The 27,475-nt window shown below is 37.5% G+C and overlaps 1 protein-coding gene across 1 annotated transcript; it reads left to right on the top strand.

Annotated features, from left to right (window-relative positions):
• The first annotated feature begins 153 nt into the window (after window positions 1–153).
• Window positions 154–12,808, top strand: commd7 (COMM domain containing 7). The gene is made up of 9 exons (XM_079848787.1): window positions 154–317; window positions 1,277–1,330; window positions 1,863–1,965; window positions 2,655–2,711; window positions 2,815–2,852; window positions 2,970–3,060; window positions 3,162–3,211; window positions 12,333–12,381; window positions 12,484–12,808. The coding sequence occupies exons 1-9, from the start codon at window positions 234–236 to the stop codon at window positions 12,558–12,560; spliced, it is 603 nt and encodes a 200-aa protein (XP_079704913.1). The 5' UTR covers window positions 154–233; the 3' UTR covers window positions 12,561–12,808.
• Window positions 12,809–27,475: the final 14,667 nt, after the last annotated feature.

A 27,475-nucleotide genomic window follows, 5' to 3' on the forward strand; every position in this document is an offset into this window, starting at 1 on the left:
TACTTTAAAGAAAATAATATATACGTATTTTGTCACTGTGATCGTTTAATTAACGCACACAAAATCTTCATAATTATCACTGCACTACAAACATTTATGACCACACGTGCTCAGGGCGCGCAAGTCTGAGAATGGCGAAAGTGCTGCGTTAAATCGTTGGCTTGAATTAGCAGCGGAAGTGTAGAAGCAGATGTGACAGTTGAGTGTATGAACAGCGGAGCTGCAAGGAAACAATGTTGCAGTTGCATTTCACGAATGATACTTTACCCGACAATGTCAGCACTGACTTTCAGAATCTGAATAAATTCAGTGAACAGGTAGGAGTTCAGTAGGCTATGCTGGGAACGGAAAGTGTTAACTATAATCCCAAATAATGAGTTTAATGTATTGGTGATCAACAGATTTTCTGAATAATTAAACTGGATGTAAATAAACGGGTCTATCGATCATCGCGCCTTCAGAAATAAGTCACCTAATGTCTCGCTTAATACATATATGTGTTATATACATGCGTATAATGTGTTGTTGTCACGTGATGATATCCTACCATAACACTTAGCATTAGCATGAATAACCTGATGTAGCCTAATGCATTTTACGCGTAACTTACTAAACTTCAAGGCAACTATTTAAAATGATTTACCGTATATTTTTGTATTTAGTGTATTTCAACACGATCACAATTATACAATATCATACCGTTGATAAAAGGCATTCATTTTTGGATTGCTGTGAATGTTTGAGGAAACAACTTGACTTCTTTTTATAAGTAGCATAGATTATGCTTACATACAATTATGCCTTTTTTCTAATATGTATTTGACCACTGCTAAAGTGTTATATGCAACAATCAACAGCAAACATACATTACACTACCAGTAAAGTTTGAACACACTCAACTTATGATGTTAAAATATCTAAATACATCATGCTTGATATATAGGCCTAGGGTTTTTTTTGTGTGTGTGTGTGTGTGTGTGTGTGTGTGTGTGCTAATATTGTAATGTGTTTAAATGGGTGAGTTGAACAAGATGAACAGTAATGGAAAAGGAGCAAACGAGAGCATGGTGTTCAATTCTGCTGAGAGTGAATTAAAGTCAAGTTGTTTCCAAACATTTGATTGGTAGTGTGCATTTATCTGCATGTTTCTACATGCTACTAACTTGCTGTACTTACTGTGTTTACGGATGTACTTTTATTTCAGTTTTTCACCTAGATAGTAGATAATACACCAATGTAACCTACTTTCAAGGCCAATAACTTTACTTCCCTGCAGCAGTTCGTGAGTCTGACAGAGATCTTATACCAGTTCCTTCTAGAACCCAAAGAGGTGAGGCAACACTCCCAGATTACATCTCTGAAAATGTATTTCTCTGTTAAATCATTGCCAGGAAATGCAAGAAAGGATAAAATGTCTACCTTGAATGCAGCCGATTTGGGTGAAAGTGTCTCCCGAATACACGAATATAACAAAAAAAAGATAAAAAGGGTTAACAGTAAAGAAAGATTGATTATGTGAACATTTGTGATAACCTGTAAAATGATTCTGTTTGTAGTTAAAGGGATAGTTCACCAAAAAAATGAACATTCTGTCTTCATTTACTGACCCTAAAGTTGTTCCAAACCTTTATGAATTTCTTTCTTCTTCATCTGTCAATGGGGCCTATCAATTGTTTGGTTACCGACATTCTTAAAAATATCTTCTTTTGTGTTCAGCAGAAGAAAGAAAGTCATACAGGTTTGGAACAACATGAGGGTGAGTAAATGAAGACAGAATGTTCATTTTTGGGAGAACTATCCCTTTAAGAGGATTTATAATCACACCCAAGTAAAAGTTAAATATTTGTCTTTGTCCTCTTCAGTCCGAGAGGTTCTTGCATCAGCTGACAGAGTTTGCTGGAGAGAATGGGATGAGTGCAGGGCCACTGAGGGCTCTGATGAAGAGTGTACTCCTCCTACCTCATGGTAAAACATTCAGGACCCTCAGCTTGAACAGATCGAGCACCTTAATCTGAATTTCCACTGTTGAATAATGCACTCCCCTTCTGCTGGTGATAACATCTAATGTAGACGCTTAGCCTGACCCTAGCACTAATTTAAACAGTGAATGCTGTGATCCTAATCACAGTGAGTGATTGTTTTCACTGTATTTTACACCAAATTGCTGCATTATGCGTCTAGAGGATCCTAACATATGCAAATAGCCCTTGTTGCAAATTGCCCTTGGGAATCTGGACCTAATGTCACATGCAGACTGCCCGACTCTACCAATCAGTATGCATTGGTGTGCTGCTACATTTGCATGCGATGACTATCCTGCTGCCTGTGCTTTTAGACATTAAATTAAGACAAATGTGTCAAATTACTAATCATACTGATGGGGGGAAATAATCAAAGTGGTAGTGTAGAATAATATGTATCAGAAAGTCATACAAAAATGTATAGGCTGAGTTTTAAAAAGCCTATAGTGAGCTGTCTACGTAGGCAGCATTTTAAGGCATTACATATAAGTTATTTGACTGATACATAGATTCACATTGGTATGCTATCAAGGTCCATATCCGTTAGAATGCTGCCTATTTAGTTCACTAGGCTTTGGAACAGAGATAGAATGTGAATATAGAAACATTATTAATGTCTTCCTCCCTTCTCAGGTGCTTTAAAAAGAAACCTAACAGCTGAACAGGTGAAGGTGGACTTGCTCTCATTAGGTACAAATCGATCTTTCCTCACTGCCATAATCTGTACATGTTTGATTATATTTCCCATTTGTCAATATTTAACAGTGTGGTGTGATCTATTGCTTAATCACAGGACTAAATGAAGAAAAGGCCAGTCATTTCTCTGACCAGGTATGACTTAACATTAAGCCATCATGGGTGAGTTATTTTGGTGCTTCTGTTGTTTCCCTGCGGTGGTGGATGGGTATGACTAAGATTCAGTGTGTCTACATCTTCCATTTATTTCAGTGGAGAGTCCACTACCCTGTTTTGTCCAGGCTGGCTGTGGGACAGACACTAATGGTCAACCAGCTTGTTGACATGGAGTGGAAATTTGGTGGTAAGCAATCAATAAACATTTGTATTTAAATCTATATAATTTCCAATGCAAATAAGAATATAAATAATATGTGAATAATTTAAACGCATACTATTTTGCAGTTACTGTTGGTACAAGTGAGCTGCAAAAGACTGGAAACATTTTTCTACAGGTAAACCTCTTTAATTTTTTTGAAAGTCAGAGCAAATATTCACAGATAGATTGATTTTAAGGTGCATTTAACCTTTGCTTGATGGTTCAAACAGATTAAAGGCTGGAATATGCAACCCAAATTTTGCCCAGATTTTTTACTGTCTGGAGAAATTGACGCTAGTTGCTGAAAGTCAGTGTCAGTTTTCAGATTTTGCGGAGTTGGAGTTGACAGATTTCCCAAAAAATGTCGTTATGTATGTGTTATACTTTTCTGGTCAATGGTAGGAATCATTGGGGAGGCAAAAGAACTTTCACAAACTTTATTTTAATTTTCATTCAATAATAAACAGAAAAGGCAGCTTTTCAACTCCACACTCAGCGCTGCTCAATTTCACGGGAAACAAAAGAAAAAGGTTTGGATGAAGTCGTGTTATTCATCTGTCAGCTCACTTTCTGATTTGATATCGTTTCGTTCCATGTGACAATCTACAGAGTGCTTGCGCATTTGTCCGCGGGAATCCCCACACACAACAGGATTTCTGATTCGAGATCAGTGCAGCTCTGACATTCTTCCGAACAGATTCAATCACTCTTAACACATTTCACACCACAGGAAAATCTGATAAGATAATCTTTTGAACCATCAAGATAATCAGGACTTTACCTAGGATTGTCGGAAGGGGAGAATTGGGCCTAAAATCGGCCCGATTATCCTGTAGTAGTGTGTGGGTGCCTTTAGCCAGTGGCTTATATCCACCTGTCACTGAGATAACTAAACAGGTGTTAGTTATCAAACAATTGACCCACTTTCTCCTGAACTCTCTCTACTGTTAGGGGATTTACAGTTAATGACCCAAGGACCATAAATGATTATTTAAGACCAGGAGTTAAACGTATAGTCAATTTAAGACAAGAGCCAGAATTATAATAAATTAAAGACATTTTTTACTGAAGATAGTTAGCAGTTTCATCAGCAGAAGTCAGCTTCAAGACTCACACGGGAGTTCGTAGGCCGCCCAAAGATTAGGGCTGTGTTGAAAAAATCGATTCACCGATTCTGAATCGATTTTCATATTAATTTCTAAAGATCGATCCGTAACTCAGAGGATCGATTTTCCCCGTGAACTTTAACTTGCCGCGTCATTGAATTCACGCATGCGCGCGAGGTGGAAGGACATTAAAACGTCAGTAACGTTAAGCAAGCGGTTGCTTTGAAAACTCCAGAAACGCTCAAAACTGCGATCTGGCACCATTTCGGGTTCAGAAGCAATGCAGAGAACGAGCTTGACAAAAGCAAAGGTTTTGGTTTTGTCAGTTCAAATTTTATTTACATTCTGTGGATGCGCGGTTGGCGGTTACAGCCGCGGACTCCGCGGATAAACCGTGGATCGGGCGGATGACGTGACGAAAAATTATATTTTAATTAAATTCGGATGGGTGGCGGGCGGTTAACCAATCAAATAAAAAATATATGCATACATTAAAGGGTTAGTTCACCCAAAAATGAAAATTCTGTCAGTAATTACTCACCCTCATGTTGTTCCAACCGCGTAAGACCTTCGTTCATCTTCGGAACACAAATTAAGATATTTTTGATGAAATCAGAGCTACAGTATGTCTCACTCCTCCATAGGCTGCTATGTGACCGAAACTTGCTGGCCCAGAAAAGTCATCAAAGAGATCGTTAATATAGTCCAAGTGACTCCAGTGGCTCAATCTTAAGTATATCAAGCGACGAGAATACTTTTTGTGCGCAAAAACAAACAAAAATAACGACTTTATTCCACTTTTCATTTCCTTCTCTCTGGGCCTCTAGTTGGTTCGCGTAGTCTTTTTGCGCAGCGCGTCTGTGTTACACGTCACCACGTAGGCTCACTATTGGCCGACGTCGGTCATGTGTGTGATGCGTGATGACGTGCAACACAGACGCGCAGCGCAAAAACACTACGAGGCCCAGAGAGAAGGAAATGAAAAGTGGAATAAAGTCGTTATTTTTGTTTGTTTTTGCGCACAAAAAGTATTCTCGTCGCTTGATATACTTAAGATTGAGCCACTGGAGTCACTTGGACTATATTAACGATCTCTTTAATAACTTTTCTGGGCCAGCAAGTTTCGGTCACATAGCAGCCTATGGAGGAGTGAGACATAGCTCTGATTTCATCAAAAATATCTTAATTTGTGTTCCGAAGATGAACGAAGGTCTTACGCGGTTGGAACAACATGAGGGTGAGTAATTACTGACAGAATTTTCATTTTTGGGTGAACTAACCCTTTAAGCGGATGGCGGGCGGGTGCGGTTTTGAAAATTGGTCAAAAACGTTGGTGCGGACGGATGAGTTTTGTGATGCGGTTGAAATAATAGCCCATTCGCGCATCTCTACTGTGTAATGTTGTCTGTTTACTGTGAAGCCAGTAACCAACAATCTGTTTACATTTGCACTGGCTTAGAACAAATGTGTTCTAAATGTTGATCATTAAAATAAAAAATAAAGGTGCATTTGCATCTGAACTGTAGCAGTTTTTTGGAAAATTCTTAATGTCATTTTTAATAATACATCAGGTTCGCGTCTAAATAATCGGTCTACTGCTGCTGATATGCCTCTGCGTCCTCTGTCGTCTACACCAGTGCAAGTTTGTGAAAGCAGTTGTATCAACACTCTGGAAGGGGGATTGTTCTTTACAACCACCAATACTCCATTAATTTGCAGTTGAATGTCTATAATAATAGTATCAATATGTTGCATAACTACAGTCCTGTAATTCAGGTAACAGCTGGAAAAAAATGCTTTTTTCAAAAACCATTATCAAAATCTCGAAGATCGGATCAGATCGGATCGAATCGAATAATGATAATCAGCTGGTTCAGTCCCAAATGATGGCCTATAAAAGGTCTCATTGCCAAGGTGTCACACAAGACACATCTCATGATGGGTAAAAGCAAAGAGCTGTCTCAAGACCTTCACAACCTAATTGTTGCAAAACATGATGGCATTGGTTATAGGCGCCATTCTAAGCTTCTGAATGGTCCAGTGAGCACTTTTGGGGCCATAATACGGAAGTGGAAAGACAATCATTTCACCATAAATTTGTCTCGACCAGGTGCTCCTCGCAAGATTTCTGATAGAGGAGTGAAAAGAATAATCAGAAGAGTTGTCCAAGAGCCAAGGATCACTTGTGGAGAGCTTCAAAAAGACCTGCAGATAGCAGGTACTGTGTTCTCAAAGAAAACAGTAACAGGGTTCGTACGTTTTGAAAAAACCTGGAAAAGTTATGGAATTTGAAAAATGCAAATTCCAGGCCTGGAAAGGTTTTGGAAAAATAAAAAGACCCAGAAAGTTTTGGAAAAGTCATGGATTTTTTTTTTTTTTTTAACACAGCATAATATGTGATTAATACAAAAACTGTTTAATAAAAAAAATATTTCGCGTTGTCTTAACGTCCTTATTTCGGGCGGCATAACGTTCAGTTCACTTCCGATTCACTTGTTGCGATGTTGCTGAGGCGAAGTCGGTGCTGACAGAAATTTAATTGAAATGGCAGGAAAGTGGCACGAGCATGCTAAAGTTTTGCAAGCACCGGTGGGTCGAGAATGTAGCGGAAAGAGGATTGCTGCTCTGGCCGCATGTGAAACGATACGCAGAATATTAGCCTACGTCTGTCTCCTGCACGCGAGAGGAGAGAAGAAAATGAGTAAAAGTCAGTTCAATTGTGAGTTCATTCTATATGTTCTTAGGAGTGTGTGCGATATTGTCTATGAACTATGATGATATTGTAATCATTGTTTTAACTATGTACGAGGCACTGCGAGTGCGAGCTGACATCGCGTTTGTCTCTCATGCTTGCTTTCACTGCGTGATGTGTCAGTGCAGTTATGCCCCCAAATGAGTTTTTGTCTTATATTTATATCATATTATGTTGTTATATTAGAATATCACATAAACAAGAGTGCCGTTTTCCTTTGCACAATTGCAAATGTGCTATTTATTTTATACAACAGTTAAATTAACAATAAAGTTAACATTGCGAGTTACTTTTTGGACACAATATTGTCAATTTTCACTTTATATCGCCGACGAGAATTTCATGATAAAGTTGTAGTCCAACAGACATCGATTATTTATTTAATGAAATCCGCGTTTTGAATGAATCATTTTAACGATTCAATGAACAATCACTTGTTTTTCTGAATGAATCAGCCGTTTGAACGAATCGGTTGAATAAATGACTCCAATAACTCGCTTATTAAGACAGTGACTTGCCGCCACCTACTGGTGGTTTTAGTTTAATGTTTAAAGTATCCTTTAATTAAAAAGTTAAAATTATAAATCATTTAAATATTGAATAGCTTTATTTATGCAATTGTAAATGAAGTATAAATATAGTAGGCTAATGCCAGTTTTGATGCCACTTCTGTGTCACCTCTGCACTGCAAGGATGGATTTTAATTCAATGATTTAATTTGACATTCGTACTGTGTTATTCTAATATAATTTAATTTGAATGTTAGAATTTGGCAAAATTCTATGAATGTGGCAAATTTTGCCCCTTAATAAAAATGTTGATTTCGGTCACTGCTGTGAACTGACCACTGCATAGAATATAAAAAATATGAATATCTTCGTGAGTCTGCTGTCAACAACAGGCCTAAACCGGCCAGGATACCAGTACAAAAACACAATCAGTAAAATATCATCTAATTATTATCAAGAAAAATTTTGAAAATATCGAGACATATTTTTGTCAATATTGCGCACCCCTAATGTACGGTATTAATTTTGAGGGTAAATTTTAACACAAATTTTTATTCTTATAATGTCGACTGACATTTTCAGGAATACATAGGCGTCATGGAAATGTGCCAAAAAGTCTTGGAAAAGTCATGGAAAAGTATTGGTTAAAATGTGTATGAACCCTGCAGTAAGTAATGCACTCCACCGCCATGGCCTGTGCATGCTCACCACGCAAGACTCCATTACTGAAAAAAAAGCATGTTGAAGCTCATTTAAAGTTTGCTGCACAACATTTGGAAAAGCCAGTGAAATACTGGGAGAATATAGTGTGGTCACATGAGAGCAAAATTGAACTGTTTGGATGCCATAAAACACACCATATTTGGAGGAGAAATGGCACTGCACATTACCCTAAAAACACCATACACCTTGGTGTTGGCTCTTGGACAACTCTTCTGATTATTCTTTTCACTCCTCTATCAGAAATCTTGCGAGGAGCACTGGTCGAGACAAATTTATGGTGAAATTATTGTCTTTCCACTTCCGTATTATGGCCCCAACAGTGCTCACTGGACCAACCAATGTCATCATTATGTGTTGGAACAATTAGGTTGCGAAGGTCTTGAGACAGCTCTTTACTTTTACCCATCATGAGATGTGTCTTGTGTGACACCTTGGCAATGAGACCTTTTTGTAGGCCATCATTTGGGACTGAACCAGCTGTTATTAATTTCCACTGACAGGGCTGGATTGCTTTTTAATTACTGTAAGTTTTGAGCAGTTGTCCTTTTTGCGCCTCCCTTTCTTCATGTGTTCAATACTTTTTCCCTGTGTCATTTCACATTATTACACATAACTTAATTTCTGAACTTATTTTTGTTTGTTTCTTTGTATGTATGGCTTACTTGGGTTGTTACCAACATCTGGTGAAAATTTCATGTCAATAGCACCTGTGGAAATATATTTACTGAGAAAAATGATGACGTGTTCAATACTTGTTTCCCCCGCTGTAGCTTATCATTTATGACACAGGCAGCTTTTATCTGACTTTGAATGAGAGAGAGATTCTGAGGCATTCAGAACTGGTAAACTGCATTTCCATAAACTTGTAACATCAGACTCTATCTACTATCTTTTGACTCTAGCCCAGCTTAAGACATCTTTGCCTGAAATTACATGCATTTTCAAATAAACATCATTTTTAAATATTTTTGCAACATTTGTTGGAGTCATCAACCTGTATTTATCCATTCACTTATTATAAAAATAATTATTATAGATGTTATTATAGATGTTTCCTTCAAAAGGATTTCCTTAAAGGGGTCATTAACTGAGAAATCAAAAATCCCTTTATCTTTTGACATATAAGAGGTCATTGTACTATAAAAACATCCTGTAAGTTTCAGAGCTCAAAACTTCCTAGTTAGTCTGAACAGCTTATATTGAACCCAATCTGCCAGAACGACAGGATGTGGAATGTGCCAAATCAGTGTGTGCCTGCTAAAATCAGGCTAGTAAAAATGCCTTTTATTTCTAAATTATGACCATTTTTGATGTAAAAATCATACTAAGATTATAAGTGCACACCAGGAAACATTATAAAACAGTAAAACAATGCAGTTCATGACCCCTTTAAGACTTCAATCTTTTGACCTTATTTTTTATCTCTTCTCACTGATCAACTTTCAAACTCACATTAACACCAGAAATTTCTGTCACATTTTCTTTTTTTACACCTTCTGAGTGGGCATTTACAGTTACGGGCTAAAGGGCCCTGCTGACCACAATTAAAGTCCCCGTGAACCGGAAGTTGCAAACGACTTTTCTCCAGTGTTATGACGTATTTCCAAGTGAAACGGAATATTGAACAGAGGGCAGGGTTTTACTTAGTGCTCCTCCTCTCAATCTCTCGCTCATAGCAGACTAACGGTTTGAGGGGAGTGGTTAAGCGTTTTCAAACCAAGCCATCAAAACTACGTCATCAGAAAAAGACGCCATTCCAGACCGGAAGAAACTTTTCAGATTTTAATTTAAAGATTACCATGGTAAAAAAAAAAAAAAATTGTATATTTACTTGCACGGATTAATTGTTCACCACAAGACTAGTAATATGCGCTAACAAAGTAAATAGGGTCAATTTTGATTTCATGGAGACTTTAAAACACTCTCTGTCATCTGGTGGATTTGTATCAGCCTCAACTACAGCAGCAGACAACTTGCCTATAGTTTGCCTATAGCCTTTCTGCACACCACTGAAGCAGTGTGTCCCAATCAGGAATGTAAACAGAGACACTGATAAGCAGTTTTCTGTATTCTTTTGACAAGTCCGCCAGTGGCAGATTCAATCACAATAGCCGAATCCTTATCATTGGCAGCACTTTAATTTTCATAAGTTGCATGGAAACACTCAACCTAATGGGGATTTCCACAAAGTTTCTGTTCAACTTGAGTCACACTTGTCCAAGGAAACGATCCCCAACCCATAATTAATCATCGCCAGTAATAAAAATGTGAAATTTTTTTCTTTGTTTGTAGCCAGTCAAGTATGTTGTTTTTCATTTGTAATCTTCAGTGGTTGTATTTCCAGAAGCAACCTAATGTAATATCCGTAATATGTAGTAGGGTAGTCCTTATTTTTAAAGTCTCCAATTGTCATGCTCTTAACCCTTCAAATTGTTCCTTTATATAAGAAAATACAGCATACCAATTTTTATGGCAAAACAGATCATTTGAATTGGTATTGTACCTAACATTACAAAAAAATCTCCATAAAAGCATCTAATGCACCAAATATGTATGTTAGATACTTATCTCAGTTTACTTATTTTAGAAACTAAATCCAAATGAATCCATCCATGACCCGGTTTAGCAGATTTACCTTTCCTGGTGGAATCAATACATATTTCTATTGATGATCACCTTGTTTATTGTTTGGGTCTAGAGCACATTTTTTTGGTTAAAAAAATTACATAAAGCCTGGTTCACACGGCAGGATAATTAGGCCGATTTTAGCCCCGATTCACCCCTTCCGACAATCTTAAGGATGCTACGATTATCGTAAAATAATCTGATCAGATATTCCTGCCGTGTGTGGTGTGTTAAGACTGCTCTTGTCTGCTCGGAAGGACGTCGGGACCGCTCCGATCTCAAATCGGGGATATCCAACATGTTGGATTTTTTTTGGCCCGATTTCTCTTCGTGTGTGGTGTCCCCTGGGGACAAACGAGCACGCAGCCTGTGGACTGTGGCGTGTAGCCAATCAGAAAGCGAGGTGACGAGGCAGCGAGGAAGCACCGGGAAACAAAATCAAAACAGCCGGCGGCATGGCGTTTTTTTTTTTCGGTTAAAAACAAACTACAAACTATCGACACTGCATCCTCTTCGTCCGCCATGATTGTTTACTCAGAAGTCACGTTTGATATTGAAATAGTTCTTTGTCATAAATGCAGTTTACATAATATGATGCGGGAAACAATTCAAGACAGTTTCCTATCCACTGTAAAATGTGGCCTTATTTATTTTATGAAATTCCTTTCATCTAAATGGCATGAGACTTTTTGACTTCCTACTCTTACTATACTTGAGTGCAGTAGGCTACATATGTAAAATTTGTTATAATCATTTTATGATATATTTTTTTAAAAATTACGTTACGTTCCTTGAAATTGACCCGGAACTTTGGCCGAATCAAGCAGATTATCAGGAGGCACAGGCAACCATACATGCAATGAAAATAGTCAATGATCACGCCGAGAGAGGAGTGGCTCTGATTCAAGAATACAATGGCTATTCAATGGAAATTCAATGGCGAATCAATGGAAATTGATCCGGAACTTTCATTCATGGGGATAACATAAACTAAACTATAAAAGGGAGTGGAAATGACAAATGAGCTAATGTGGTCCTCTGCAGCCATCTACTGGTTATAGTGGTAATTTCATGTCATTTTCATGTTAAAAGTGCTTTTGTTTTCCACCAGGTCACCGAAATCCTCCACTAAAGCATGGCTCATTTTACATGTTATCCCCATGAATGAAAATGGGAAATGTAGATCTTCTTTAAAGTTAATTTCCCTGCACAAATGTAGTGTTTAAAACATTACATGTCTTGGAAAAAAAAACAAAAAAACATTTTTTCCCACATATTACCAATCTAGACAGTTACAGCTAAATAAAGTTTATCTATATTCTTAATGAATATTAGCTGGTTATTTAAAATGATTAGAAATTAATTCAGTATTCAGGCATTGACTTGATTAGTGTAGAACATACCTACCCTAGTAAACAAACAATATATAAAAAATTTTTTTAATTCATACTCACATTGGGGGAAGAGCCCCACATATTGAAGTGAATATTTAATATTTAATGAATAAGGCTTGTGATTCATTCAACTTTTTTTTTCTCACAGCTGAAACTGGTGATCAGAAAAGGAAACACAACAGAAAATGTGTACATGGGTGAGTTTACTTCAAATTAATTGTCTAAGTTGTTATACTGTACTTGATTCAGCATTTTCAGGATACATTTTTGATAGTTTTGTTTGTGTCTCTCCACATTAGAGCTGACTTTACCCCAGTTCTATAACTTCCTTCATGAGATGGAGCGTGCCAAAGCTAGTATGGACTGCTTCAGTTAACCGGGTCGGAGGTCATTGTAATCAGAGTTTCCCATTTTCTTGTTGACCAGTAAAGAGTTGTAATGATGTCCCATACTCTCAGAATGTTTCAAGAAGAAACTTTAATAATTCACTGATCTTATTCAGTTGTGTGTTTGTTTGTGTCCAGTGTGTTTTTGTGTGAGACAAAGATCACATTCCACATTGATGCTCTTTATTGATGATCTTCTGTTTATTAAACCTTTAATAAATTTCTTTTGTATCTGTGATGGTGTTTTTTTTCTTCTTCAATTTAGTGTTGGATTTCATATTTTGTTACCTGAAATCGAACCATCTGCTTACTGTAGCCTATAAATAAAATAACTAATACAATACATTACACTAATATTCATTTATTTTGGAATGAATACAGAACATAATTAGTCAAATTTTATCCTTGGTATTAAAATATTTAGGTAAAATTTTTAAAATATGTTTACTTCTACTACTACTAGGTGCTGCAGAAATGTATTCATTTTGCTGTCAGCAGACATATTGAATGTGAAAAGTGGTTGCTTATATCAAAGAATATCATGTTTACACAGAGTCAGATTGATGTAATAAATTAGATCTGTGTTAAATATGAGCGCTCTGTTTTGTGGTATTTGTGTCCTGGAGCAATTTAAAATCAAGACCGGCAATATCAGAGAACATACCCAGAGGCTGTAGATAAATCATTTGATTTACGCATGTCGTTGTTTCCCTCTCTTTGAGCATTGATGTTTGCATTCTTTTCATTCTGAAAATTCTGGTTCATTTTCTTTCATTTTCATTCTCCCAATTTCTTCAATTACTGACTGTCACGCCATTTAGCACCAGTTTCTCCACAACTTGTGGTGCGTGTCTGGAAAATAGTGGCACTTGTTTAGCCAACACTTTCATAACAATTTGTTTTATGTTTTGGCAAATTAGTGTTGAATTACTATGAAGTTGTGCAATCTCCTTACGTGCCACTCAGCGGTTAGGTTTAGGGGTGGATCATCATTAAATTTTTTCCCAAAAAAAATGTTTTCCTAAAAATCTAATCGTACGAGCTCATTTGAAATGGCCAACTTGTTCTTATAAGAGTTAGGACGGTTCTCCCAGGTCAATCAAAGTCCCTTGGCAATGCGTTATTGTTACTTTTAGGGGCATTCTGACATCAAGGAATTCAGTGGTAATCCCAATGATGGTAGCTACACACTACATAAATAAAGGTTCTTGATGTCCATGAAGAACTTTTAGCATTCATGGAACATTCATTCCACATGTTCTTTATAGTGGAATAAGGTTCATAAGATTTTTTTAAATGTTGTTCACACTAAGAAATGTTCTTTTAAAGTCCCCTGTAGTCAATAATCATACCCCTTAAAATTTAATTTTGATCACAAAAATGACATATTTAAACGGTTTTCCTGTGGAATTTTTTTATTCATGTCTTAAAATAGCTTGAATGTAACTAATCCCTTGCTTCATTTAGTATACGTTGAGCCATACATATGCAAATGAGCCCTGCCTCCACTCACTCATTTGGGCTCTTCAACAAGTCAGCGTATCAAAATGGTAATGTATCGCTCTATACAACGTCGGACACACAACGGTAATTTATATGATTAGCATTTTGCTTGACTACATTATCAAACTGCTAATAATGTGTTGCTAATGTTACACAAACCATGATCATGTTTGCCATCTCAGAGTCAGTCAGCTGCCCGTTAAAATCAGCATCCTTGAAAAACCCGCGTCTTGACCAAACGGCAATATACGACGAAAAGGGTACCCCTAAAACGTCCATATGAGACGAAGACATAAGCGCACCAGCAGCGCCTCTTAGCGGTACCCTAACGCATACCTAAACCTACCCATAACCCGAATAGTCACATACGGACGTTTTAGGGGTACCCTTTTCGTCGTATATTGCCGTTTGGTCAAGACGCGTCAGTATGTGACGTTTGGGGGTGAGACTGTGTTGCTAGAACATATAGTTCATCATAACATCGTTAGCCTACATCATATAGCCTACATAAATAACCTGCTATACTGCTAAATGTGCCCGATTTTTCATATCAACATAAAAAATATACCAGGTTAACCTGGCTTCTCTTGAGACGATGATATGCTAACCCGCCTGAACGTTGACGTGATTGTTTACAAGGTAATTGTAAACAAATGGCAGCGATTTCAAACCGTTTTTTTTTTTTTTTTTTTTTTTTTACTGCAGTTTTAAGGATAAAATACACAGCAATGGTGTTGACTTGTTGACTTGGTTTGTCTTAAAGCATATTAAAAACACCACACAGACATATGAACAACATTAAAAGCTTTAAGAACTGTTGTCTGAAAGGTTCTTTGGTGAACCAAAAATAGTTCCTCTATTGCTTTGCTGCAAAACCCCCCTTGTGGAACTTTTATTTCCTCAGCCAACTGCAAGTGATGTCTGAACCATGCGGTTCCTCTAGAGTAGGATTACTTCTGCAACAACACAGAGTAGGGTACATCAGTAGAGTAAAACCTCTCACAATGGTCAAATCCCAGTTCACGTTCTGTACAAGTTTGTGAACAATTAAGCGCTTGGTGAATTCTTCATCACACTGATATAGGAAGAGTCGACATAATTGAATCTAAAAGCAACATAACTTATGGCTTGGCCGCCATAAGCCAGTTATCTCTGTGGTAAATTTTTGGACACCTCCTGCTTAAAACCTAAAAAGCCAGAAGCATTTTGAGGCCCTGCTTTCAAAGTCCATTTTGGTCATCCTGTATAAGATTTTCCTGTCAATATAAAAAAAAAAAATCTGCCAAACACCCTTAGCACCCTGCCAAACACATGTTCTAGCTGTTACTATCATGTAAATGATCTTTATGACCAATTTATGAGTTGACTTATGCATGTGAGAGGAAGCTCAAAACGTTTCTCTAGAATTGACTGTCATATAAGCTGTATCTGCTTCCTTGCTATGGTGGTCTTGTTAAAAAACAAAACACTCAACATGATTATCCAACAAAACAATCTCATCGTAACTGTAGCATATGGTCGTGGTGGGAGCATAATGCTTTACATTCATTAAACAGACACTTCAGGACAATGATCCAAAATATTTTTTGGTAAACCTGAGAGGTCAAAACAGAGAAAATGCCATGTTTTGCAAGGACCAAGTCTCAGTCCTCATTTTAAGCCCTGCTGAAAGCAAGCAATAAACTGAAGACAGCAAAACCGTCTTGACTAGTGAAGTCTAAACATCTTAAAGGAGGTTATAGGGCATAACACCCATCATTACTGCTAAATACTACCAAGATTCATCGTTTACTTTGCAGCATGGATAATGTATTGTGTATGTGCTGTGTTAAAAAGTTTACAGAATTAACCATTATATTAGTCAAATGAGACTAATGATTAAAATTTGAGATGACTGTCACTGAGAGCATCGTTTTATCTCGTATAAAAGAAACATAAAAGTAAAGGAAAATATCATTTGAACATGCCTGATTTGACACCAGTGTGAAACAACTTGTTTAAACAAGCACTTCTGAAGATAGGAGAGCTGGAGAAGAAAGAAAACTTCACTTACCAAAGAAAATAAATAAAAGCTGACACGACAGGTATCAAGGCTTTGACAGCTTCTCATACTGCATCTAGAAAGGTACATGGTATCTAGAAAGTAGAGCATCTCAATGTAAACCCTTGTAGTTAAAACCTTCACCAAATATAACAATTACTTGCACAGATGGGATGTTGCAGTCAGTACTCCAAAATATTGTCAAAGCAAAATCAATAATTCATCACTCACCTCAGTGAGGCCTTAAAGTAGCCTGAGGTGCAGATCAAAAAATCAAATGATGTTGTGGCAGTGTTTATTTTACATGCACAATTATGACTTGCAATGAGATAAATATGTTCTGGAAGAAAAGGGAAAATCAGTTCAAATCAGTTCTGAAGTTGTGTCACTTAAAATCAAATTACCCCTCACTGCATGTGCAAGGGCGTGTTCACATCCATAAAAATTGTATGTTTATTGTGAAAACTTAATTTGAAAACTGCCATCTGTTCGCTGTACAAATATACAACGCTATCTCACGACCAATTCGTACGAATTCGAACGAGTGATAAAAAGTTGGCTAATTCGTACGAATTCATACGACCTCACTCGTACGAATTTGTACGATTTGTCTAAACCCACGTGATGGGTAGGTTTAGGGGCGGGGTCAGGGGTAGGTCATTCGTATGAATTCATACGAATTGGGCAATTTGTACAATATGTACGATTTAGCAAAAATCGTACTAATTCATACGAGTGAGGTCGTATGAATTCGTACGAATTAGCCACCTCGTAGAATTCGTACGAATTGATCAGGCATATTACAAAATGTATCTGATATTTCATTAATAATACTAATAAATCACATTGATCAATTTAATTCAGAAAATTATTGTTTCTGTTTATCTGAATGTAATATCTAAAACTATGGCTAAAAAACGTCTTTTGAATCAGCATTGACATTTTTTGTTCCATATAAGTTTCATTTTGGTTATTGTTCTCAGTGTACTAATTCTCTTTACAAGCAGATTTAAAAATATTATGAAATATTAGCTGTTTGACTCTGACTTAGGAAATGAAAAAGCTTTAGGCTGAAACAGTTGCCATGAATCCTTCAGTTGGCAATAAAAATGAGTGAAGACAGCGATAATACATGTACGATGTTAAACAGACTCCGTCTGAATCAATTCCAAAAACTGAAACTCTTTGATTTTTTACATTTCTACTGCTTCAGGCCTGTCATGCTTGTTCACACCTGCCATCCACTAAACACCTGGTGTGTGTGTGTGTGTGTGTGTGTGTGTGTGTGTGTGTGTGTGTGTGTGTGTGTGTGTGTGTGTGTGTGTGTGTGAGAGAGAGAGAGAGAGAGAGAGAGAGAGAGAGAGAGAGAGAGAGAGGTATGTGCGAAACTGAAATGGATAGGGGAAAGTTACTGTTATACTAGACAGCAAAAAGAGGAAGTTGAATTCCCATGAGAATTAACTAGACACCCTAAAGCAATTCTCCAAACATCTGCCATATACTTCTGATAAGTTATGAGATAAAAAAATATATATATTAAAACATTTTTTTTTTAAATGTTGTACACAATGTATGTATAGGTGCACATTCTGAGATGAAGAAAATATGGTGTGGACAGTTGTCTGTTGATTTATTTGGCTTGGGGGCCGTTAAATGCCGTTATGCCCTTAAATGTTCTCAAAGTAGCCTAGTGTGTGAAATAGGGGTTTTAGGACAAGAAATCTTTAAATTATAAAGGTGCATCAAGGGGTTGAAGTTTGGCTGGTTAACAGTCCAGTTTGCCTCTGCTGGTAGATTATGTAAATTGAATGTCATTCATATAGCCACTGAAACCTTTTTCAAATACATTTATTGAAATAACAGATATTAAGTATTGCTTTGAAAGGCATTCTAGCTCACTGTGCGTGAGACATGACAGAATGCATAGAATACTTTTTTTTTTTTTAAATGCACGGATGAATTGTTCATAAGTTCTATAATAAGCATTTAGAAAATATATAGAGTGCATGTTCATTTCATGCTGACTTTAAATGTATCATTTAACAAATTATACATTTTATCATTTAAATTAATCTTAAATGTTCTTTTGAAATTTCAGCTGTTTATGTCTTTTTATGCTTTTAAAAAACAAACAAATAACAGACATCCAAGAGTGTGGGGGTTATTGAAGAATGTGGGATTTTTGAAAGAAGGATAATGATTTTTTATTATTATTGTGTTCTGCTTTGGCCCATTTTTTCGTTTTACTAATGTCTGAGGTAAACAAAATGGGCAGAGACCTTCATGAATGTTAAAAAACAATAATTTACAGTCATATTTCCTACGGCTTATTGGATGTATAGCAATAAAAAAATCTACTAAAAGCAATTTATTGAGCACATACCAAACTCAATTTATTATTAACATATTAGCTATACAAACGTTGTTTCAACATTCACGACTTGCTCCAATTCATGTGTGGAATGCACACTTTTCATCATCCAATCAATTTTTGATGGGTGAAATCAAATCCAGCCCTACCTTTTTTTCCGATTAAATATCCGGTTTTATATAAATTAGTTAACAATAACAACGCTGGAAATAAGCCAGAAGGAAACTGCATCTTACGTTGGTTTCAACACATTTTATATTTACATCCTTTCCGCAGGTCTTTTCCCAACAATCATCACAGAAATGTGATGGGGTGGGGTGGGGGGGGGATGTCTGCAGAAATCACTAGGGCCATAAATAAGCAGAGTGAGAAACAGGACTGAAACAGTGGCTCAGAAAGGAAGAATAGGGTTTAGCACTTCATCAGCCCCATACAGGAGCTCAGCGGGCTGAACACCATGCAGGATACTGATACTCATCCCACACACACACACACACACTTCCCCACACGAACCTCTCAAAGGCACAGTTTCAAACAGGAAACAAGACCAGTGTGGTTCCTACAGTCTTCCTCTTTCATTTACAGCCCTGTTCTTTCCCCATCTGCGTTTCTCAGAGCCATGTGCACACTTCCATTCAGACTGTTCCTTTCACTCTGTCCTGTTCTCATGAGCGCACACACACACACACACACACACACGCTTACTCTTCAGTCTCTCGTCCACTATAGAGTATAATTGATGGTTTCTTATTTAAGTTCCTTTCGGGTGCAGGCCACAGGCATCACTGTGCCGTGTAGATTGGGCTGTGGTGCACAGGGGGATTTCCTGCAGTATTTCACCCCAGTCGCTCTGGCCCTAATCTGGGCAGCGCAGACAGGCTGCGCGGGGCGCTTTGAAGGAAGAAGGGCCTCAATTTGTGTGCTTTGAGAAAGTGTGATGCAGGGTTTCCTGAATATGGACATGGGCAGCAGAGGAATGCAGGTGCACAGACTTTATATGCATTTGTGTCATCAAGAGATTTGATATACAAGAATGAATTTTTTTTTCTGTCATACTGTAAATCTTATACGTGTATTTCTGCATTATTCTAACTCTCTTCTGTTGTTTGCTCTTGTTACTTAGTTACCATTCACCTTAGTTCCAGCCTCTCTCATCGCCCTGGCAACCGAACCATCCCATTGCTTCCCCTCCACACTATAGCACGCCGGGCCTGTCCCAAGGCTGACCCCTCCCCCTCCATCCCCTATACCTCTCCTCTCCCTCTCCTCACAGCCCCATGCAGTAGTCAGGCCAACACACACACTTTCTACATCACCTCTCTTCTGTTCATATTTTCTGAGATAATTATTCAGTCAGAGTAAAAATTGATCCAAATCACAATCAATCAATTTTTGCTGTTGAGAACTAAGAAATGTGTAAAACCATAAACATTTAGCCATTAGAAGATTTTGCTCATTCATTATGAAGACAATATTCTATTTTGTGCATAATCACAAGTAATAATATCAAATATATTCTTTACTTATATAGTATAGTGTACATTATACTATAATATGATAAAAGCATAACCCACATCTCATTAAATATAATAAGTCCCAGAACATTTAGTCCTTGATATAATACAATATTATAATATGATAAACCCTACAAGGTAAATTATCTATACATTATCTATAGATTAAAAAAATATATTATTAGGGATGCATCGATACCACTTTTTCCAGAACAAGTCCAAGGTCGAGTACGGGTACCTGTATTATTATTTTTTTATTATTATTATGATGCAGAATATATATGGAAGTGTTACTAGTATAAGTATTTCGCATTTTGCATGTTTCTGTATTGTTTCTATATAAAAATGTCGATACAATGTAAAGTATTTTCGCTGGCTCTTGTTTTAAATTATTTTGATCCGTTCGTATGTTGTTGTCGTCGTCTGTTGACGTTGTAAAAGCAGAATGTGGCGGTATTTGTCCCGCCCCTCCTCCACTGTCCACTGTGATTGGATGGCTGGGTAAAAAAGTGACAGTGATGAGTGCTGTGTTTTAACCAAAGTTAAACATTAAATTCTCGGCAACCGTTAAGTAACGCAGAGCACGTAGCGCTCAGCATGAAATACACACTCAGCGCCTCGTCACGCTGCTGCTGCAGTTTTAATACAGCGCTCCCATTGAAAACATATAGGCTACACAAGACTCGGGGAAAACACTTTGGTGGACACACGGCCTATTAGTACGGTGGCGTAGTGAAAATACCCTTACTGAGGTGATAAAAGCACCAAATTTTGCATGGTGTTTCTTTAGGGTCTATAGTGTAATTTTGGCCTAGGAGCCCTCGGAAATAAATGTTGTAACATCATAGGCTATTAGAAGTATAGGCCTATCATTATCAATGAAATATGCTTAAAAACACAGAGATTTTCAAGTTCCTGCACAAGATAAAGTAGCTATTCAAATGAATCCCAAAGTTAACATTTTGATATGTTTATTTATGTTTATGAACTTTTACATAACTAAAGCTTCAATACATGTGAAAGTATTATGGTCTTTATTGGCCCTGTAATTGATAATTATGAGTCGTAACAGTTGTATTTGCAAAGAGGTGAGCAGTCTAGACTTGCTTTGCCACATTTGCAGGTGGAACAATCCCCCTTACAGCAACATTTGATAAGTTCTCTGCAGGCTATGGGGACTTCTGGAAGTGTCATCCAAACTGGTTCCCAAGACCCTGATTCCTTGGTCCATCCATAGTCCCTTGGAGAAGGAATACCTTGCTGTGATAAACTGCCCATCTGATGTGCTGCAGTAGAGTATCTTGGGTGGGTGGCAGTTTCTCCATTGTCCTACTCCCATGGCAGAAGAGTTCTTTCCTCTTCTGGACAATGGAGCTTGAAGGACTTGTCATACAAGATGACAGTCAGTCTCTCAAGCTTTTTGAACTGCCATGAAGCAGCATCTAATTTTTGGAATGGATTTCTGGCAAGGGAAGCAAATACTTCAGTGGTTTTATCATAGGCTTGCCAGGCCCGCCAAACTGACTTATTACCCTTCCCATTGAAAGCAGATGTTGTATCACACCCTGAATAGGCATGGAACATCAACAGTGCTTGAAACTTGTCCTTACCCAGACTTTTACATATTTACATTTACATTTTTTACATTTAGTCATTTAGCAGACGCTTTTATCCAAAGCGACTTACAAATTAGGACTAAATTAAGCGAGTCATCGTGAAGAGGCAAAAACAACGCAAGAAGTGCTCAAAATACGAAGTTCAGGCATTATTCAGAGTAGCATAAGCCCGATAAGTGAGGTTTTAAAGGGAAAGGGAAGGTTTTTTTTTTTTTTTATTTTTTTTATGAGGTTAAGTGCTCACGGAAGAGATGGGTTTTCAGCTGTCTTTTGAATGTTGTCAGGGATTCTGCGTTCCGGATGAGGGTGGGGAGAGCGTTCCACCAGCATGGAACTGTGAATGAGAATGTTCTGGAAAGTGATTTTGTGGCTCTCTGTGATGGAACCACGAGACGTCGCTCGTTGACCGATCGTAGGCTTCTGGTAGGGATGTAGACTCGTAGGAGTGAGTGAAAGTAGGAGGGAGCTGAGCCTGTGATAGATCTGTAAGCAAGCGTCAATGCCTTGAACTTGATGCGAGCAGCGAGAGGTAGCCAGTGCAGAGAGATGAACAGAGGAGTGACGTGGGCCCTCTTGGGCTCGTTGAAGACAAGACGAGCTGAAGCATTCTGAATCATTTGTAGAGGTTTAGTTGCACATGATGGAAGTCCGGCCAGAAGAGCATTGCAGTAGTCAAGCCTAGAAATGACCAGGGCCTGGACGAGAAGTTGTGTTGCATGCTCAGTAAGGAAAGGCCTGATCTTCCTGATGTTGTGCAGTGCAAACCTGCATGATCGAGCTGTCTTTGAAATGTGATCTGATCAAGGTCAGCTGGTCATCAAACGTTTCTCCAAGATTTCTGACAGACCTTGATGGGGTGATTGATGATGAATCTAGCTGGGCCCGGTTTCCCGATAACGCTCACTCTTAGCGCGCTAAGAAAGCTCGAAAGATATATCTTACCAAAGTTGTTTATGTTCCTAAGTGTGTTCCCCGAACCATACCTTAGGAAGCTGCTTAAAGGAGAACTCCGGTCAATTTTAACATTGAGCTCATTTTTTTGTACATTTGGAGTGCTGTCAATACAGAGAACAACGACAAAAATCGGTGTTGCCTACACCGAGTTATTCTATTTTTAAAATTTGCACCCTGTTGACTTCAATGGGGCAAGTACTAAACCTGCTTTTAGCCTCTTAACATCCTTGATGTGTCATTACAAGTGCACAGAAAATGTGAATGACTCCTTCTGAGTGAACACGAGTGAGTCTGACTGCAGTAGATGTGAAAGATGTGTATAAAAATGATGTTATTTAAGCCAGCGCAAATACCTTTGTTTACATCCTGTTTTTCGGTTGAAGTCCAAAGTAGTCGATTGCCGAGTTCACGCGCGTGATCATAGGTATTAAACCTATGCGTGTGAACTCTGCAATCGACTACTTTGGACTTCAACCGAAAAACAGGATGTAAACAAAGATATTTGCGCTGGCTTAAATAACATCATTTTTATACATATCTTTCACATCTACTGCAGTCAGACTCACTCGTGTTCACTCAGAAGGAATCACTCACATTTTCTGTGCACTTGTAATGACACATCAAGGATGTTAAGAGACTAAAAGCAGGTTTAGTACTCGCCCCATTGAAGTCAACAGGGTGCAAATTTTAAAAAGAGGATAACACGGTGTAGGCAACACCGATTTTTGTCGTTGTTCTCTGTATTGACAGCACTCCAAATGTACAAAAAAATTAGCTCAATGTTAAAATTGACCGGAGTTCTCCTTTAAGATATACCTTCTTACGTGCGACGTTACCCGGCGCTGTCTGTGGCGATGGTGCTGAATTGTTTGATATTGATGGCTTAAGAATCAATTATTCTCTCGTGCAGGGGCTGTTTATGTTAGAAAGCGGTGATCTTTATAAATGAAGCACTTCAGAAATAGTTGAAATTGCAATTTATTATGATTATTGGATATGATAAAAAATAATCCAAACTATAATAGCCTATAATAGCCTAGCCTACATATTTTAAAATTGTAACATATATTGCTGCCACAATAACCTTTTCAAAAATTTACGTGCTTTCTTCTCTTTCCCATTTTTGTTCGCTGAGGTGGAGCTGCGATGAAATATTGTTCTTGTAAATACTTTACAGCATTTCAGTAATAAAAGTTTACATCTTGCGTACGGTGCTCGGCAGTGATCAAAAAGGATTTAAACCGTGAATTTTGAATCTCTTGAAAACTCAGAGATGTGGATTCAGACGGCAATTAAATTACCACACGACCTGTTTGTCAAAAAACAGAAGGTACTAATTTGGCCAGGGATTTTTACGTGGGTTGGGTGAGAAAAACACTGATATTATGAATTCGGACGGCACTAAAATCACCCACTTGCCCCTGTAAATGTTTAAAATACCATACAAGCCCATGAGAAACAATATTAGCGTCCGAATAGGACTTAACTGACAGTAGCCTATGCTTTCACTGGCCTTTAAAAGAGTGTTTTAATTAAATTAATAATATTGTATAATAATATAATTAAAAATCTAACAACAATCAGTGTAATGACAATTTTATTCTTTGCATGAAAACACTTGAATTAGCCTAATTTAATACTGTCTGGGTGTATTAAAACTTCAGAATTATATTCATATAGACCTGCAACAGTGATAAGGTAAAGCTAAGAGTGGTCCAGACCAACCTTACAAAAGTGTGACTTACAGAAGATATACTTAGCGAACGAACGTTTCGGGAATCGTGCCATAAGGTTAAGAGAGAGGTTAAGGAATAGGTTAAGAACTACTTAGAGATAAGAACGCTTTGGGAAACCGGGCCCAGGATAGTGAAGTCGTGCTGTAGAGACGGTAACATATGCTATTGATATGGTAAAATCTGTACTTTTTGCCCATTCCAAAAGCCACCCAGATTTCAGTCAAAGGTTGAATCACAAGTAAATCATGGAATAGACCTTCAAGAATCACAATGACATCAGTGTCCACAATACGCACATGGACAGTTTTTGCTCCTTGCTCCAGGGCATGCTGTATATGAACCACAATCCAGGTGTCTGCCTCTTCATGATTGCAACTGCTCATGGTGCTGCTGGAACCAAAGGAAGATACAGCTTGCCCTGATTGGATATATAGCCTGTGTCTTCTAAGATGAACTCTGTTTTAGCTACAGATTAATCTGCACAGTTACGGCTGTCAAGAGTGACTAGATCTTTAAAATCATCCAAGAAAGGGTTGCCCATTCTTTTAATAGTTTCAGACAGGTTGGCTACATGTCTTTGAAATGTCTTCTGTGTGGAAAGACACTGTTCATGATGCTGGAAGTTCTTAGGATTATCTATGTCATTTTCAGGAAGAAAGTCCTCTTCAAATTCTTTCAGCAATCTTCCCAACTCTGGTCCAGAGATCATCCATTGTCTGAAAGCATTTGGATTTTCTGTGAGACCAACTGCACCACCGCAACCTTTCACAATCTTATTCTCTTGTTCATGAGCTTGGTCGAAAGGTATTGCAGGGAACTTGTTGTATGTCTTTGAGAGAACCCAGTGTGAATGCTTTTCAAACTCATCCTTGATAGTGCTGGGCAAAGACTTCATGTCCCTGATGTGGACAGACACCCATCTTGCATAGTTTGTATGGTCCAAGGAAAAAAATAGAGGGATGAGTTCTTCTAAAACTTCTACAAATAGAAGGAAGTTCTTCTCTCTGTGAGCTCTGACAAAAATGAGAATGAGGGTTTCATATCTTAGTATTAGATCCCAATACATGAAAGTTGGACTCTTCTTCAGCATGTCATTTCTCCAAGTGATAAAGGTATTTTCATCTTTGGGGCCCAGCAATAAGCCTAAAAGCTTCCTGCTGTAGATTGTGAAGTGACAGTAGAGTGACTTGGTCTCCATGACTCGCACCATGGTGCGAGATAGGCTTGCTGCTTTCAGAAATGAGTCAGCCTTTCCAGAAGATGCTACTTCAGCTTCAGTGAGTGCTGTCGTCCAACCAGAGCACTCTAAGAGGTCGCCAAGTGTATTCCTTAGTTGGACATTAAGCATAAAAGAATGAACGAATTCTGACCTGCAGCACGTCTACAATAGGCAACCAAAATAACTGAAAGTACATCTAGCTATGTACTGTCACACACAAATAGGATTTAATGTAATATGATGCAGCCTAACATAAAACTAATGACCAAACTATGAACTCAGTAGATAGCTATATGAATGACCTAGTTGAATTGAAAAATAAAAGAGAAAACCAAGAGCATTTTTGCTGCCTTTTTTAATAATTCCACCAATATTATACAGGGCTTTTTGAGAGTTTTTTAGGTATGGTGTCTTGGCACTCTGTTTTACACTTATAATTTGGAAGATCTACTGGCCTGAGCACAAATTAACAAAAGGAAGATTATTCAGTGGTCTTAAAAGGCCATTAACCTGAAAGTTTTACTTGAGAGGAAAAAAAAAACAATTCATGAATATTGTTTTTTAAGTGATTTGACACTAAATTTCATATTTCAGCTGGCCTCCTAGGCTGAAATCATTTAGGAGGTCCTAAAGAAGCTTCATGTAAAATTTGGTGCTTTTATCACCTCGGTAACGGTATTATTTAATATGTGCACTAGCCAACTGGACTATAAGAGCTGCACGGATCCAACATACTGTTACACACACATTTTCTTTTGTTACATTTAACTGTTTACATTCACTTATATTATAAATGATGAATGGGTTATGCTTTTATATGTTGTATACATTAAAATGTTATACATATACATTTTACATATAATATATTGGTATAATACAGTAGGTTATGTAATATTATATTATAGTCACGGGTTTTCTCACCAAGGATGAAGACAAGAATAATTAATTTCAAATAAAGATGTTTAAAACAAACAAAAGCAGTATTCCAACAAAATCAAACGTTCCAGTGTGTACTTAAAGTCAACACCAGACAAAGAGTGAAGAGAACTGAAGGTCCTAAATACACAGACAAACGAGCAACATACAAAACAAGTGGTCTATTAGTAACTTTGACAACAAATGAAGAGCGGGAACACAGGACAAAGGGAAGCAGGAAAACAGAGAAACAAACTAAAAGTCCTTGAAAATGAAACCAAGACCGAAATACAATGAAAATGTGAGAATTAAATTATATTATTACAGTATATATTATATTATAAAGGATGTATGGATTATGCTTTTATCATATTATATTATATTTTGTATATTAAATCAAGGTCTATAATGTATATACATATACATTTTACATATAATATTATATTATATTATAAATGATGTATGGATTATTCTTGTATCATATTCCATTAGCCTATAATTTGTATACTAAACCAAGTTCTAGAATGTATATAGACCTACATGTAAATTTTACATCTGTAAAATTTAAATCCTAAATCTGATTAATTGCAGTTAGGTGCATTGGACACTAGAGGTCAGCATTGGCTATAATGTTCGTTTAGAACTATGGGTCTCATTAGAAAAGTGACTAGCTGAAAAAAAGACCCCAGACAAGAAAGAAAGTCCAAATCAGGGTGAAGCAAATGAAGGGTAGATTACAACAGATTGAGCTGGAGTAAAGGATGTGAACATGGTAGAGGGTGGTAAGAGAAAGAGAGGAGAGGCTAATTTAAGTTGTGAGAAAAGGGTCATGAGGTGAGGCCAAGGGCATCGCTGCTACCAGCACAGTGCTGTAGCACCTCAAATGAGACTAAAAAAACATGTCTTCCTGTGTGATGACCTGCACAGACTAACCCACGCCTACACAGAAAAGAAGTAAAAAGAAAGAAATAGTTTGAGCAGGAGAAAGAGAAAATATACTTTGTAAGCTGCGGACAATGGCAGTAGATTTCTGTCT

This window comes from Squalius cephalus (genome assembly GCF_949319135.1).
Source record: "Squalius cephalus genome assembly, chromosome: 18".
Taxonomy (NCBI): domain Eukaryota; kingdom Metazoa; phylum Chordata; class Actinopteri; order Cypriniformes; family Leuciscidae; genus Squalius; species Squalius cephalus.

Coding starts and splice junctions, on each gene's coding strand:
- commd7 (XM_079848787.1), top strand. CDS start 234: ATGTTGCAGTTGCATTTCACGAATGATACTTTACCCGACAATGTCAGC. Junction 1,331..1,862: donor TCCTTCTAGAACCCAAAGAG/GTGAGGCAACAC, acceptor TGTCCTCTTCAG/TCCGAGAGGTTCTTGCATCA. Junction 3,212..12,332: donor CTGGAAACATTTTTCTACAG/GTAAACCTCTTT, acceptor TTTTTCTCACAG/CTGAAACTGGTGATCAGAAA.